Below are 14005 nucleotides of genomic sequence, written 5' to 3'. Positions count from 1 at the left end.
ACCGGATTCATATTCTCTAATGTCACGGTGTAACTTTTTATGTTTTCTTACAAGAATTTCTTCACATTTTTTGTCTATATACACCCTAATGTCATAATATTTTTTCTTTTCCTGTTCTGCAGTGAACATCAAATCATTGACTATGAAATTGTTGTATTTCTCAATGTCTTCATGGAGCTTACATATTTCTCTGTCATTGTTCTTAACTATGGCCTGAACAATGGAACCATCATCTCCCCTGACCCCCCACACCAAGCTACTAGGAGTTACCATTGACAACAAACTCAGATTTGATGTACACATCAGCCAAACTATTAAGACTGTTAATAAGAAACTGGGGTCCCTCTATAGAATAAAACCCTTTCTGACTCCCATGGCAAAAGTGGCTATTGCTCGCACCCACCTCCTATCCACCCTCTTGTATGCCTCCCCTATACTTACAAACCCCAACAAATCGGATCTATCTAAACTCTCTTGTTGTTATAATCATATTGCCAGATTTGCAACTGGATTACCCTACAAAACCCATCACTGTACTAATCTTCAGAACCTAGGCTAGATAGAACTACCAAACCTAATCCTACAGCAGCAACTTATAGTTGCTTACAAAATACTCTCTCAACCTGACAACATCCCTGGTCTGAGTAGATTAATTACCCCTTACACAAATCTAAATAGACTTAGATCATCACACAGATTACTTGCACAGACGCTCAAATCCTGTAACTCAGGAGGTGACTCTTTGTTTTCCAACACAGTGGGTAAAATATGGAATTCTCTTCCACCTAGTCTTACCAATTCCACCTCCCTAAATACATTCAAGAAAGGCCTCTCCCACCACTTCAAATCCCACTGGCTTTGCCAATGTTCTAACCCAGACTAATCCATTTTTTTCCCCGTCCATTTCCTCAGTAATGTTACTTTCCACCTAGGCATTAAGCCAACTACTCTCTACCTGAAACTAACAACCTGACTGTCTTGTTTCTTTTTTAACAATTGTTATTGTACATACCACTGAATTTATTTTTCCCATTTGAGTATTAAATGTATAATCAAAAACTGTATGTTATCTGTCATATATTGTTGTAATCCACTTTGTCCTATTGGAGCTTTTCTCCCCGGGCCTCCGCTGAAAATGGACATGTGTCCAGTCGGACTATCCCGGTCAACAAATGTAAAATAAATAAATAAAAATAATAAACTATTTCCAGGCCACAGTTGTCGAAAGCTCTCACAAGGTCTTTGTGAAATTCACTGCCAGGATTGACATAGTTAAGATACTTAAAAGTCAGTAGCCCTTTAGGTACTATATGTTTCTTAATGCACTCGTTTAAATACATGTTATCTAGGTGCAAACTTTTGTACCTGTACAATGCTGTCCGTAATAGTTCAACAGTCTCAGTATAAGTGTAGTTAGTATCTTTCAGTGCCGAATCCCATTCGTGTGTGTTGAACGTAGGTTTCGACTGTAACCACTCCTGAAAGGAGAAAGGAGGAAGGAGGTAAATTCCCTGTAATATTTCCCCTCATGGGCATATTTTCTGCTGCCGTATTTGGAGAACGTAAAATGTTCGGTGTTTGCTGGAAGTTAGAAGAGGTGCTGGGAACACCAATGCCGGAACCATGGATAGATCCATTATCGTCTGAAGCAAGAGGTGGACCATGACTCATACCAGAGTCCGTTTGAGACGATACTCCTTTGCCAGTTACAAACGACAAATGCCCTTGGCTCAAAGGTGTCAAAAGTTCAATAAGTTGGGTGAGCTGTCCCACTAATTTTCGAAATTCACCCACTTCGGACCCCAAAGGATGGTCCAAAGACTCTGTGGATTTGGTCTCTCCTACACGAGTCTCCATAATAACCAGGAAAACAATCGGAGCCTCTACTGATAAAAATCCACAACTCAGAACTAAAATCAGATGGTGGAGAGACCGCAACCACAGTAATTTTATAGGTCTTGAACTTCACTAACACCTGAAGATTTTGGCACATTACCTGTGCCAAGGATAGGCATGTATACAGTTTCCCTGCCATCCTTGACTTCTTTACTAATGTTTTCAATAAAATCTAGAGGGTATTCCCTCTCCAGAAACAACTTAGTTAACATTGAACATTCCTGTGCATAGTCAAGGTTGTCAGATGTCATGCGTGATGCTCTGACAAACTGTCCCTTGACTATGCCCTTCTTTTGATGTCTTGGATGAGAACTGGTAAACCTGATGTAACTGTTAGAGAAAGTAGGTTTCCTGTATATACTAGATTGGAAACCCTCGTCTTCTACTCTCAAGGTCACTTCCAAGTAATTAACCTTTCCCTTAGAAACTTGGTACGTAAAATTAAAAAAATCCGTACTGGAGTTTAAATATTTAATAAAATCCTCCAGCAAACTGGTCGTACCTGTCCAAAAAATGCAAATGTCATCCAAAAATCATGAATAAAAAGTCCAATGTTTACTATATACACTGTTAAATACATATTTACTTTCCCAAACAGATAGGACTATGTCCGCATAGCTGGTGGCACAATTAGTCCCCATAGCAATGTGCCAAAATCTTCAGGTGTTAGTGAAGTTCAAGACCTATAAAATTACTGTGGTTGTGGTCTCTCCACCATCTGATTTTGGTTCTGAGTTGTGGATTTTTAACAGTAGAGGCTCCGATTGTTTTTCGGGGTCATTATTTCACTACCCCACCCTCTGAACCAGACAGTTTGTTATACGCCACAGCAAAATAATAACACATATCTGCATGATGTAATTTCCATTAATTCAATTTGTAGGGGTGGCTACCACCCCCTTAATTTCTGTATGGGGTAGATGCTACAAAATTATTGTGTGACTGTAACAGAAGTAAAAACAAAGCTGTTTCAATAACTGATACTAAGACAAATTGTGAAAAACACAAGTGGCTAACAAAAAAAGGTTATTATTCAAGCAACAGACTTGGTCTCAAATCTGAGATATGAATACATTGACACCACCCAATGATAGAAGAAATAAGATCACAAATTGTACTTTCCAGTAAAAGGTAGAAAACAGTTAAAGGATTTGAAGCACTTGTGTAAGGTACCACTGTTAACTGGCTATACTCACTGGGTCTCAGTGTGCATCATTTCTCCCTTTCTAAAAGAAGTATAACTCCTAGAAGACATGAGACCATTTGCTACCCAGATGAGAAAGATAAAGTTGTTACAAAAGTAGGACCATTGTCATGTAATACTTTCTGTACAAATCTACATAATTAATACAAATATAAACATAATATCTATAAAGCTATAGATGCATACACTGTATTTTTAAGCATGCATGACAGTCTAACAAAGTATAAACATTCACCTCATTATCAATACAGGAAGGACATAACTCTTGGTTTGCCAAGCCACAAGCAAGTTAACATACATAAATCCTGTCTATAAAAGAAAAAGAAGTTATGTACCTACCATAACGTTCCATGTTAGTTGTCTTCATCTCGCCTTCTTTCTTGCTGGTTGGGATCAGAGCCAATCCTCGGCTCCGACCCGGCCATCTTCTATAGCTCGAGAGCTGTTTACTGGTTCGAGGCTACCCCTTATCCCATGATGCCTAGTGCTAGCTACCCAGATCTCATATGAAATAGCTAACCCTAGCCATAGCTAGAGAATGAACCTCTCCAAACAAAATGTGGAGCACACCTGTCATACTCTTTAAGTCAGTAGAGGAAACAACCAGAGAACACTCAGCCCATGAAACTTGGACTCCTCTTTGTCCAATAGGATAGGGGGACGCAAGAAAGAAGGCGAGATGAAGACAACTAACATGGAACGTTATGGTAGGTACATAATTTCTTTATGTTAAGTTGTGTATCTCGCCTTCGTTCTTGCTGGTTGGGACAGCGTCCCTAACACCTACAATCCTGGGCGGCTCATTGGAACAGACTTTTCAGAACAGTGGAACCAAAGTTAGCTCTGCTCCTGGAGACCATATCTAGCTTGTAATGAGAAATAAAGGTATGATGGTTTGCCCACGTAGCAGCTGCACAGATAGTGTCCATAGGCAACCTAGACTGGAAGGCTACAGAGGTGGCCAAAGCCCTAGCAGAATGACCTTTTGGTTTGATAGATAACTCTTTGTTATTCAGTTGATAGATGAAAGTAATAATGTGGGGCAACCATCTGGATAAGGTCACTTTGGAAACTGGGAGACCTTGTTTGCCCACAGCATAGGAAAGGAATAGTTGGTCCGACTTCTTTATATCTTTTGTCCTATGCAGGTAAAAACGCAATTGTCTATGAACATCCAATTGATGTAATTTGTATTCTGCCTTGTTGGTGTAGTTAGGAAAAAAACACAGGTAGGTCTATAGATTGGTTTAAATTATTTTCTGAGCAGACTTTAGGAAGGAAAGACGGATTAGTCCTCAGAGCAACCCTGTCCTTATGAAAAGCTAAGTATGGAGGACGGACACATAGTGCCTGAAGTTCAGAGACACGTCTGGCTGAAGTAATAGCTACCAAAAAGAGAGTTCTCCAAGACGGAAACTTAATGGAGCAGGACGCTGCAGGTTCAAAAGGGGGCATAGCTAAGGAGGCTAGTACCAAATTTAGGTCCCATGGAGGAGGGGGATCTCTCACTGGGGGTCTAAGGAGAGTAGTCCCTCTTAGAAAAGCTTTACATAGCTTATGAGACATAATGTTTGCATTAGACAAACCAACATGAAAGTTTGAGATGGCTGCTAATTGAACCCTGTTTGTAGCAGAAGCAGACCCAGAATGAAAAAGTTCTGCTAATAATTCTAAGATTTCATGGACTGGGGTTGAAAAGGGATCTATGTTCCTAGCCTCTGCTCAACAAGAAAAAACGTTTCCATTTGCTAGCATAAGTCCTTCTAGTGGTAGACTTGTGAGAGGAGACAATAATTTCGCGTACGGCCGGGGAAATGCTGGGAAGCCTGGCTAAGGTTGGAAGTGGAGCAACCAAGCTGTGAGCTGGAGTGTTTGAAGGGATTGATGCAGCCCACCTGATTGATGAATCAGTAGGTCTGGAATCGGATCCAGAGTCCAAGTCTGACAAGAAGGTAATGGTGCAGGAATGGGAACCATATCTGTCGAGGCCAGTAGGGGGCAATGAGGATCATTTTGCAACCCAACGACATTGCTTTCTGTATGAGTTTCCATATCAGGGGAAATGGAGGGCAGGCATAAAGAAGTCCCTGAGGGCAATCGTGGACTAGAGCGTCTCTGGGAGAATGACCAGGAAGCGGAAGAAGGGAGAAGTAGTTGCTGCATTTGCTGTTGAAGGGGGTGGCAAAAAGGTCGCAGCAAGGCTGTCCCCATTTGCGGAAGATCTGATCCGCAATTTCCTGGTTCAGAGATCACTCGTGAGGCATAAGAATAGCTCTGCTGAGCCTGTCCGCTATGATGTTAGACCTCCCAGGGATGTGCGTCGCAATCAGAAATCATTGGGAGGAAATCGCCCACTGCCAGAGTCTGAGTGCTTCTCGACATAGGGGGTAGGACCTGGTTCCGCCCTGCTTGTTGATGTACCACACCACTGACATGCTGTCCGTTTGGATTGCAATTGTCCCAGAAGGAAGAGATTCCTGAAGAGCTTGCAACGCTAAGAGCATGGCTCTCATTTCTAAGACGTTTATATGCAGATGGTACTCGTGAGGCTGCCAAGTGCCTTGGACTGTCCTGCCCTGATAATGCCCCCCCCACCCTATCAGGGAAGTATCTGTGGTCACTGTGGCAACCGGAGGGGGCTGAATGAATGGTCTGCCCTGAGACACTAGTGGGGAGACCATCCACCACGAAAGGTGCCTTTTGCATGCTTCTGTAATCATAATCATGTGAGACATGGGAAGCTGTTGGAAAGACCACTGTGTGAACAGTTGCCACTGAAGGATTCTCATGTGAAAGCAGGCCAGAGGGATTAGGACAATTGCCGCTGCCATGGAACCCAAAGTTTGAAGGATGGATCTTACTTGGATCCTTTTGCTCTGCATTAGGATTTGTACTTGCTGGCGAATTAACGATACCCTGTCTGGCGGAAGCCTTACGGACATATTCCTTATGTCTAAGTCTGCCCCTATATAGGTGATAGATTGATAGGGCAACAAGGCAGATTTTTCTAAGTTTATGGTAATGCCAAGCTGGGAGCAGATTGTGATTGTGTAGTCCCTGGCTTGCAGAAGTTGATACCTGGTAGTAGCAGTGAGGAGCCAGTCGTCTAGATATGGAAACACCTGGAATCCTTGACGTCTCAGGTGAGCCGTGACCACTGCCATACATTTGGCGAACACCCTGGGGGCTGTGGTGAGACCAAAGGGCAGAGCTCTGAACTAGTAATGACTGGCTCCCAGCCGGAAGCGAAGGAATCTCCTGGAGCGCCTGTCCATTTTGATGTGATAGTACGCATCCTGAAGATCTATGGAGCACATCCAATTGTCCTGACTCAGAAAGGGTAGAATGGACTGTAGTGTGACCATCCGAAACTTTGTTCTTTGAACAGACTTGTTTAGTCTGCTGAGATCCAGAATCGGTCTCCAGTCCCCTGTCTTTTTTGGTACCAAAATGAACCTTGAGTAAGTTCCGGATCCATGTTGGTCTGCCGGGACTTCCTGGATGACTCTTTTTTTCTACCAGTTTTGAAACTTCTATGACTGTTTGGTCCCTCAGATTGGGTGGAACATCTGGAAGGGATTTGCTTGATGGTAAGGGGGGTGAGAGAAAGGGATTTTGTAACCTCCGGATATAATTGACTGTACCCATCTGTCTTGCGTTAAACTTTGCCAGGCTTTTGGGTACAAGTGAAAGTCTTCCCCCGACTGCCTCCATAGACGGGCAGCCGGGCAACCCTTCAGGGATGCTGGAAGGGCTTCTTAGAGAAGGATTCTCTGCTGCCCTGGTTCTGCGCACCCCCTGTGTCACGAGAGCGGAGTCTGTTGTTGTTGTTTCCTCCTCTGCTCCTGGAGGAAAAATTGCTACGTGTGTCAGGTGGGGCTCCCTGGGATTTTCGGAACCACATTTTCCACTCTTCTGACCCTTGGGGTATGGTCTGGAAGGAGTGGAAAATCGGACTCCCACGGCAGAGAGTCTTGCCTTCTTGCTCACACCTAGTCAAAGTGTTTTTCACCTGTGGTCCAAAAAGAAAGGAACCATCAAAGGGGGTGTTGGTAAATGATGCTCTAAAGGGTTCCGCAAAATTACACAGCCGCATCCATGTGTGTCTCCTAAGGGCCACTCCTGTACCTGCGGCTCTACTTGCACCATCGGCTGCATAGGAAATGAGCTTCATGGAGGAGTTGACTACAGAATTAAGGGTCGCCAGCTGGGAAGCCACTTTAGCTGATGGATCTTGAAGGGCATCTCCGAGCTCTTTAAGAAGATCCCTCTGAAGCCGGGTAAAATGGCATAAATAATTCAGTGACCTCACAGAAAAGGTCGCTGAAGCAAACATTCGCTTCCCGTATCTATCCATAGTCCTAGACTCCTTGTTAGGAGGATGGACAGACAAAGAAGTTTCCACTAACTCCTTTTTAGTGGCTGCTGCTACCACCATGGCATCCACAGGAACACCTTTGGTAAGGAACTGCTTATCAAGGGGTGCAGTGATAAACTTGCTAGGTCTCCACGGGGTTGGTTCTACTGTATCCGGGGCTGACCAAGCCTTTTGAGCCACCACAGACATGAGTGGATCGAAAGGTGGAGAAACCCAGGAGGTGGAAGGTCGGGAACCAAACGCATCCAGGAATGCAGACTCATCCTCGGTAGGGGCTAGGGGACTCCAGTTCCCCCTCTGCTTAAGTATTTCTAGGATGTCCGAGAAGGAAACATCTTCAGAGGGGGACCTCGGGGACCCTTCCGAATCATCTAAGTCTCTATCAGAAGTGACAGACTCAGGGGAGTCAATGTGCTTCCTCTTGCACTTCTTCTTACAAGGGAGCTCCTCTGAATGATCAGGGGAGACCTTGGAAGAAGAGGAAACACCCAATGGGGTGCCCTGGAGAGCCGGTTCCCCACGCTTGGGGTCTGGAGGAGGAGCAGAGGTTGGCGCAGGCACTACAGGGGACGGAGCCGGTGGGGTCGATCATGGAGCTGACTCAGAGGCCAGCACACTCCTCTTGACATCGAAGGCGTCCCTGCCACGATGCAGAGAAGGATCCGGTTCCGAAAAAATCAGAATCCTTCTCCACACCCAGGGAGACGGCTTCGAGGCCAGTGTAGGAGCCGAACTCACCTGCGCCGAAGCTCCGAGAGGGAGAACGAGGTCGGACAAGGGTCCGATGCCACTCGACCCTTCGGAGCCAACGAGGGAGTCTCGGCGCCCAGATCCCTCGATGGACGGTACCATAGAGGGAATTGGAGCCGATGAAGGAACCGAAGGAGAAATAGTTATCGGAACCAATGGTTCCACGACTCGAACCCCAACGAACTCCGTCTCTGAGCTCAAAGGAGTCGGAGGAGGAACATTGATAGAAGTGGACAGAGCCGACACCTGTTGAGGAGGGCTGGACAACATCTTGGCAAGTGCCTGCGACTTCAGCAACCTACTGACCACTCTCTCCACATCGTGATCCCAGAGCCTAGAGGACCGAGAGGAGTGGGAAGATCTGTGACTGCGCTCACTCTGAAGCAGGGGAGTCCGAGGAGCCAAATGTATGGACTCCAGAGAAAAGGACCTCAGCCTTTTTTGGCTCTGCGATGGCTCTGAAGATTCTGATGGAGCTGACGGGGAAATAGTCTCATCGATTCCGGCCGGAACCGAAGTGGCAGGTAAAGTCTGAACCAATGACGGCTCCGAGCTTGGAGCCAACGATTTGGTCAGTTTTGGGGATTTCACAGGCTGAGCCTTGGTCGGTGAATCCTGGGGCTTTAGAAGACCCCTAAGAATAAGCTTATTTTTGCGTTCCTGCAGAAATCTTGGACTAAATGCATGGCATATAGAACAAGAGTCCTGCAGGTGCACTGGGCCTAAGCAGCAGAAGCAAGAAGTGTGCCCATCTGTCAGAGACATTTTCTGACAGCATGAGTCACACTTCTTGAATCCAGATACCTTGGATTCCTTAGACATCCTGTAGCCGACAAAATACCTGAAGAGATACTAACTGATCTTAGCCAAAAGGCCGAAAAGCGATAACAAAATACCACAACACCAATATCAGCAAAAAAAAAAAAAGAGAGAGAGAAAAACACACAGTATACTACAGCTAAAGCTAAAGATTTTTTTTTTTAAACTAGGAAGCCTCTAACTTAAACGGCTACCTAAAGGGAGATAGAAGGAAAGCCTTGAAACTAAGCACTAACCTGACAGAAAGGGATAGGAGGGGGAGGGGGAGAACTATTTAATTTAAATGAGTTCTAAGGGGGGGAACTACAATATACTTAGCTAGCACAACAAGAAGTAGAGACTAAAAACTAAACAACTCCCATAAAAACACTAATCTTAGAAGAAAATTTCAAAAAGAAACTTAATACAAGCCTGAGCCAGTAAAAATGACACCTCGCAGCTGAAGCGGCAAACGAGATTTGGGTAGCTAGCACTAGGCATCATGGGATAAGGGGTAGCCTCGAGCCAGTAAACAGCTCTCGAGCTATAGAAGATGGCTGAGTCGGAGCCGAGGATCGGCTCCGATCCCAACCAGCAAGAACAGAGGCGAGATAGACAACTTAACATCAAAGCTTAACCAAAGTCCATTAACTTGTGAACAAAATTTTTGACAGTATATGAAGAAATACTTATTTTCATTAATAAAATTAATTTATACATGGAAATTTAATTTACTTTGTCTACAACCACTTGTTTCACCAATAAGTAATGCTACTCAGCAGAAGATGCTCCTGATTGCAATTTGACTAAATAGGAAAAATGGCACCAGACTTACTGAAGCCAAAAATATAGCCTTTGAAGGCCACTTCAAAGGAGATTTTCTTCCTTACCCTGAGGTGCAGTGAACTCCACAGCTGATTAGCAGTAGTGACAGGGGTGCAATGGTAAAGTCCTCATTAGAGGAAAGAAAAGTTCATTACAGAATTTTTTTTTCATTAAACTTTTTTGACTGGATGTTTAACTTTTCAGCTTCTTTATTCATTCAAGAAAGCTGATGTTGGGACAATGCCCTACAGCAACAATGTGCTCAGGGTCCTTGTTTGCACTGCTATACATTCTTCCCCCTAAAAAGCTTTCAGAAATACACCAGTTGTAAAGTGCTTACTTTGACATTTGTCACCAATAAAATGAAGGATTATAGCAAACTTATTCTGAAATAATTCAGCTAAAGCATCTTAGAGTATTTTGTTTAGTAGAACTGTTACTGTACAAACACACATGCACTGAAATCATACAGAGATAAAATGCATACAGACCACCAGTGATGCTCCATAGTAATGTGCAACACACCGAAGAGTTTTACATATTACTTTTCTTTGCTCTGAATCAAAATCCTAAAATAAGCAGACAAAAACATTTTAGTCCAACAACCACAAAAATAAAATAAAAAAAAACCTAACGAAATTAACACATTTGATACAACAATTATACAAGAATAAATTAAACCAGAGCATATTCTAAAATATCTGCATTTGTCTTAATCAGAAGATCTTAAAGTAAGATAACAGGTTCCTCGGTTTAAGATAATGAACACAAACACATTATCAGAAATTAACATATTACCAAAAGAATTATGTAAAATACAGATAAAATACATTAGAACTGGCCCTGGAGCACTCCTTTTTTCCCATGATTTAGCATTCTTAATGCACATTTCATTGAAATTGTCACAAATACTGATATTTGAATAAATGTGTGTGAAGACTGGGTGAAGATGGGTGAAGGCTGCCAGCCTAGCCAGATAGAATTTTTGAGATAATTCTGTCATCTGTAAATATTAATGTAAACCACGGGCTTGTTGTCTTAAATGGTAAAAATAGTGTTACATGTGGAACTGGAAAATAATGTAACAACAGTGCACCTTACTGACCAAGTAAAGCATGTTGTGACTCTTTGATGTTAAAACTCAGAGTCAGTAAGTCTACAGTGAGGCATCCTGCCTATTGTTTTAAGGCCAAAGTTAATGGCCAGAATTTGCATGCATAAATATCCTTTATTGCTCTGGTTTCTGCCCAGAGGTGAAGAATGAAAATGTGGTTTCTGTTAGCCTGGGAACCCAGAGAATTGTGAAGAATGATGTAATGTAACCCAGGGAAGTGTTTAGAATGATGTAATGTGGACCACGAATGTGATTTTAAAAACAGAGAGAATCAGAGAACATTAAGCATTTTTGTCTTGACCATCCAACTCACAGCACTGTCTTGCTCTATACGTAAGTTTATCTTAGACTTGTGTTTTCTCTTAGAGATAGCTAGAAACTAGAAAGTTTAGACTAAGTGTTTTTCTGTGATATCAGAACTGTACTACTGAATTAATTCAAGTATTTCTCTGTGATCTCTGAACTCTTGACTAGCACTGTGTAGTACAAAGTATTGTTCTGTGTTTTGACTATTTGTTATTAAATATTTGTAAACCCTTTCAACTGTGGTTGCTTTTGTAGAGATAATTTAAGCTCTTTAGAGTACTTGCATGCCTTTGGTAAAATTGTACAAAGCCACTCTAATAGCTTTAGCCCTGGGCTACACTAACAATTGGATAATAATATTACACAGTAATAATTGGTCACCCTTTTAAGGGCCTATGAGTAGCTGATAAATATTAGTTGGTGGTGGCAGCTGGTACTACCGTATAGTCTGGGAGAAAAAGGCACAGCTGGAGAACCTGTGCCAACCTTCCCCAGGAGTGTCTGTGTGGTTGTATAAACTCTTCTCAAAGTGTGTGTGTGTGTGTGTGTGTGTGTGTGTGTGTGTGTGTGTGTGTGTGTGTGTGTGTGTGTGTGTGTGTGTGTGTGTGTGTGTCAGCTACTTGGGCAGGGACACGAAGCACTGGTTGGACAGAGAGGATGCTGGGAAGTTTTAGCTTGCCCACTAAGCTGAGATCTGGATCCTATAGCTGTGCCAGTGGGGAGTCTTATTGTGGACCTGGAGAGCAGGGGAGCGACCAGCCCCGGACTGACTGTGATCTCCGGGTGCTCTTAAGGATAATTGCACTTTACTGTGTGTATTTATCCTTTCTTCCTATATGAGATACCCCTCTCTGATGTTAGTGGTGAGGATTGAGGCTCCTTGATTGCTGGGCCAGGGCACAGGCATCACATATTAATTGGTTGGCAGTGGTGGGATATACACATCACATATTAACTGCTTGGCAGTGGAAGGATATCCACACCACATATTAGTTGGGTGGCAAATACTAACTGGCTTGTAGTGGTGTGGGTAAAGTGAATCCATGTAGCTTGTATAAAGTGAGCTTTGAAGATGTTTTGTACTCTAAATCAGTCATGCAGTGAATACTCGGAGTTCAGATCACAACTGTTTTATTTATTTTGTTAGCTTAGCTAGTCAGGGTGAGCAGGCAGCATGTCAGCAGCAGAGTGTGGAAAGATGACAAGGAGCCAGCTGGTGGAGATGTGCCAGGCTAGGGGACTGGTGCATGGAAACCTGATTGCAGCCTTGGTTACAGCTGCATCAGAAAACAGCAACCAGGAGGACAATCAGACTGGCAGTGGAGATATAATATCCTCGGAGAATGGACAGCTCAACCTTTCTGCAGAAGACTTAAAAATCCATCTGGAGCTAAAGAGACTTGAGTTGGAGGCCAGGCGTTTGGAGATAGAAGCCAAGGAAAAGGAGCAGCAGAGGAGGCATGAGAGGGAAATGCTGACTTCACTAGAGTCATGGAGGTAATGGGGAAGGGAGAAACTGGACCCCAGAAGCAAAAAATGTTAGTAAATTTCTTCCACAGTTTAAAGAGGGGGATAATTTTGATAGTTTCATTCATATGTTTGAGAGGGTATGTAAACAGTATAGTGTTGACCAAAGGCTCTGGGTATGGTTCCTGACCCCCTTACTCCATGGTAAAGCTGTAACTGCTTTGTCAAAAATGTCTGACATTGCATGTTTTGATTATAATGCTGTTAAAAATCACTTGTTAGAATTGTTTAAGTTAACACCGGAAACATATAGAAAAAAGGTTCGCGAGCATAGACGCAAGGCAGATGAAAGTGTGTGTGAATATGTTGCTGAACTGAGCACTTATTTCCATAGGTGGGTGAGTGGATGTCAGGTCACCACTTTTGAAGGGCTGGCCGACCTTTTGGTGAGGGAACAAGCCCTTAGCACTTTGCCTGTGGACATGAGGATCTGGTTAGCTGACAGACAATGTGCTACTTCAGATGAGTTGGGGAAGGAGGGAGACCTATACCTGGCAAGCAGGACAGCCCTGCACAGGAAAGGGACCCCCAGTACTGCACATGGGTCTAAAGGAACCCATGGTGGGCAGCACAGACTGCCCCAACAGAATCTGTCAGTAGCAGGGGAAGCCATTAGTCCAGGTACATGTCCAGGAGCTAGGGTTAAATGTTCTGAATGCAACCAGTGGGGCCATGTGGCATACAGGTGTCTATGAAGGCAAGGTGGGGAACAAAAGATGAGGGAGCCAGTAAGTGGGAAAGTCAAAATGCCAATAGTAGGTTGTCTTGAGACAACAAGTGTACTAAACTACCATCCTGCAGATGTCCTGATAGGGAAGGATTTGGATGAGGCAGTACCATGTGTTTGTGCAGTTACATGCAGTCAGGCTTGGAGACAAGCATGTGGGTCTGGTAGCCTGGGGGAGACATCGACAGACTGCATACTTGCAGCCAGGACTGGTGAGGTGGTGAGACTGACAGTGAGCCACAGCTGCTTGGGGGTACTGATGGTCCCTTGGATAGAGTAACTGCAAAGGTAGAGATGAGTTGTAGTACCCAGGCTGGCAGTGAGCCACCACTGTCAGAGGATGCCAGACTTCCTGTGGAAGGGGAGCTGGGAAGGGTTACAAGGAGAGAGATGAGACAGGCTGAGCTCTCAGACCCTACATTGCAAGGCCTGAGGCAGGTAGCTAGGGAGGCACCTGATTCTCAAGGAAAGGGGGAAGTT

At 43.9% G+C, this 14005-nt stretch overlaps 1 protein-coding gene across 3 annotated transcripts in view; it reads right to left on the bottom strand.

Moving 5' to 3' along the window:
- Nucleotides 1-14005, bottom strand: part of DYNC2LI1 (dynein cytoplasmic 2 light intermediate chain 1) — a 1063586-nt gene that overhangs the window by 554021 nt on the left and 495560 nt on the right. For all 3 annotated transcript variants that reach the window (XM_044075072.1, XM_044075070.1, XM_044075071.1), the window contains one exon: nt 10343-10420. In XM_044075072.1, coding sequence (XP_043931007.1) covers nt 10343-10420 — 78 coding nt within the window. The remainder of the gene's footprint in view (nt 1-10342; nt 10421-14005) is intronic.

Source organism: Protopterus annectens, chromosome 6.part0 (assembly GCF_019279795.1).
Source record: "Protopterus annectens isolate FY-2018-M chromosome 6.part0, PAN1.0, whole genome shotgun sequence".
NCBI classification, from domain to species: Eukaryota; Metazoa; Chordata; order Ceratodontiformes; family Protopteridae; genus Protopterus; species Protopterus annectens.
This window is presented reverse-complemented; position numbering and strand designations above follow the sequence as displayed.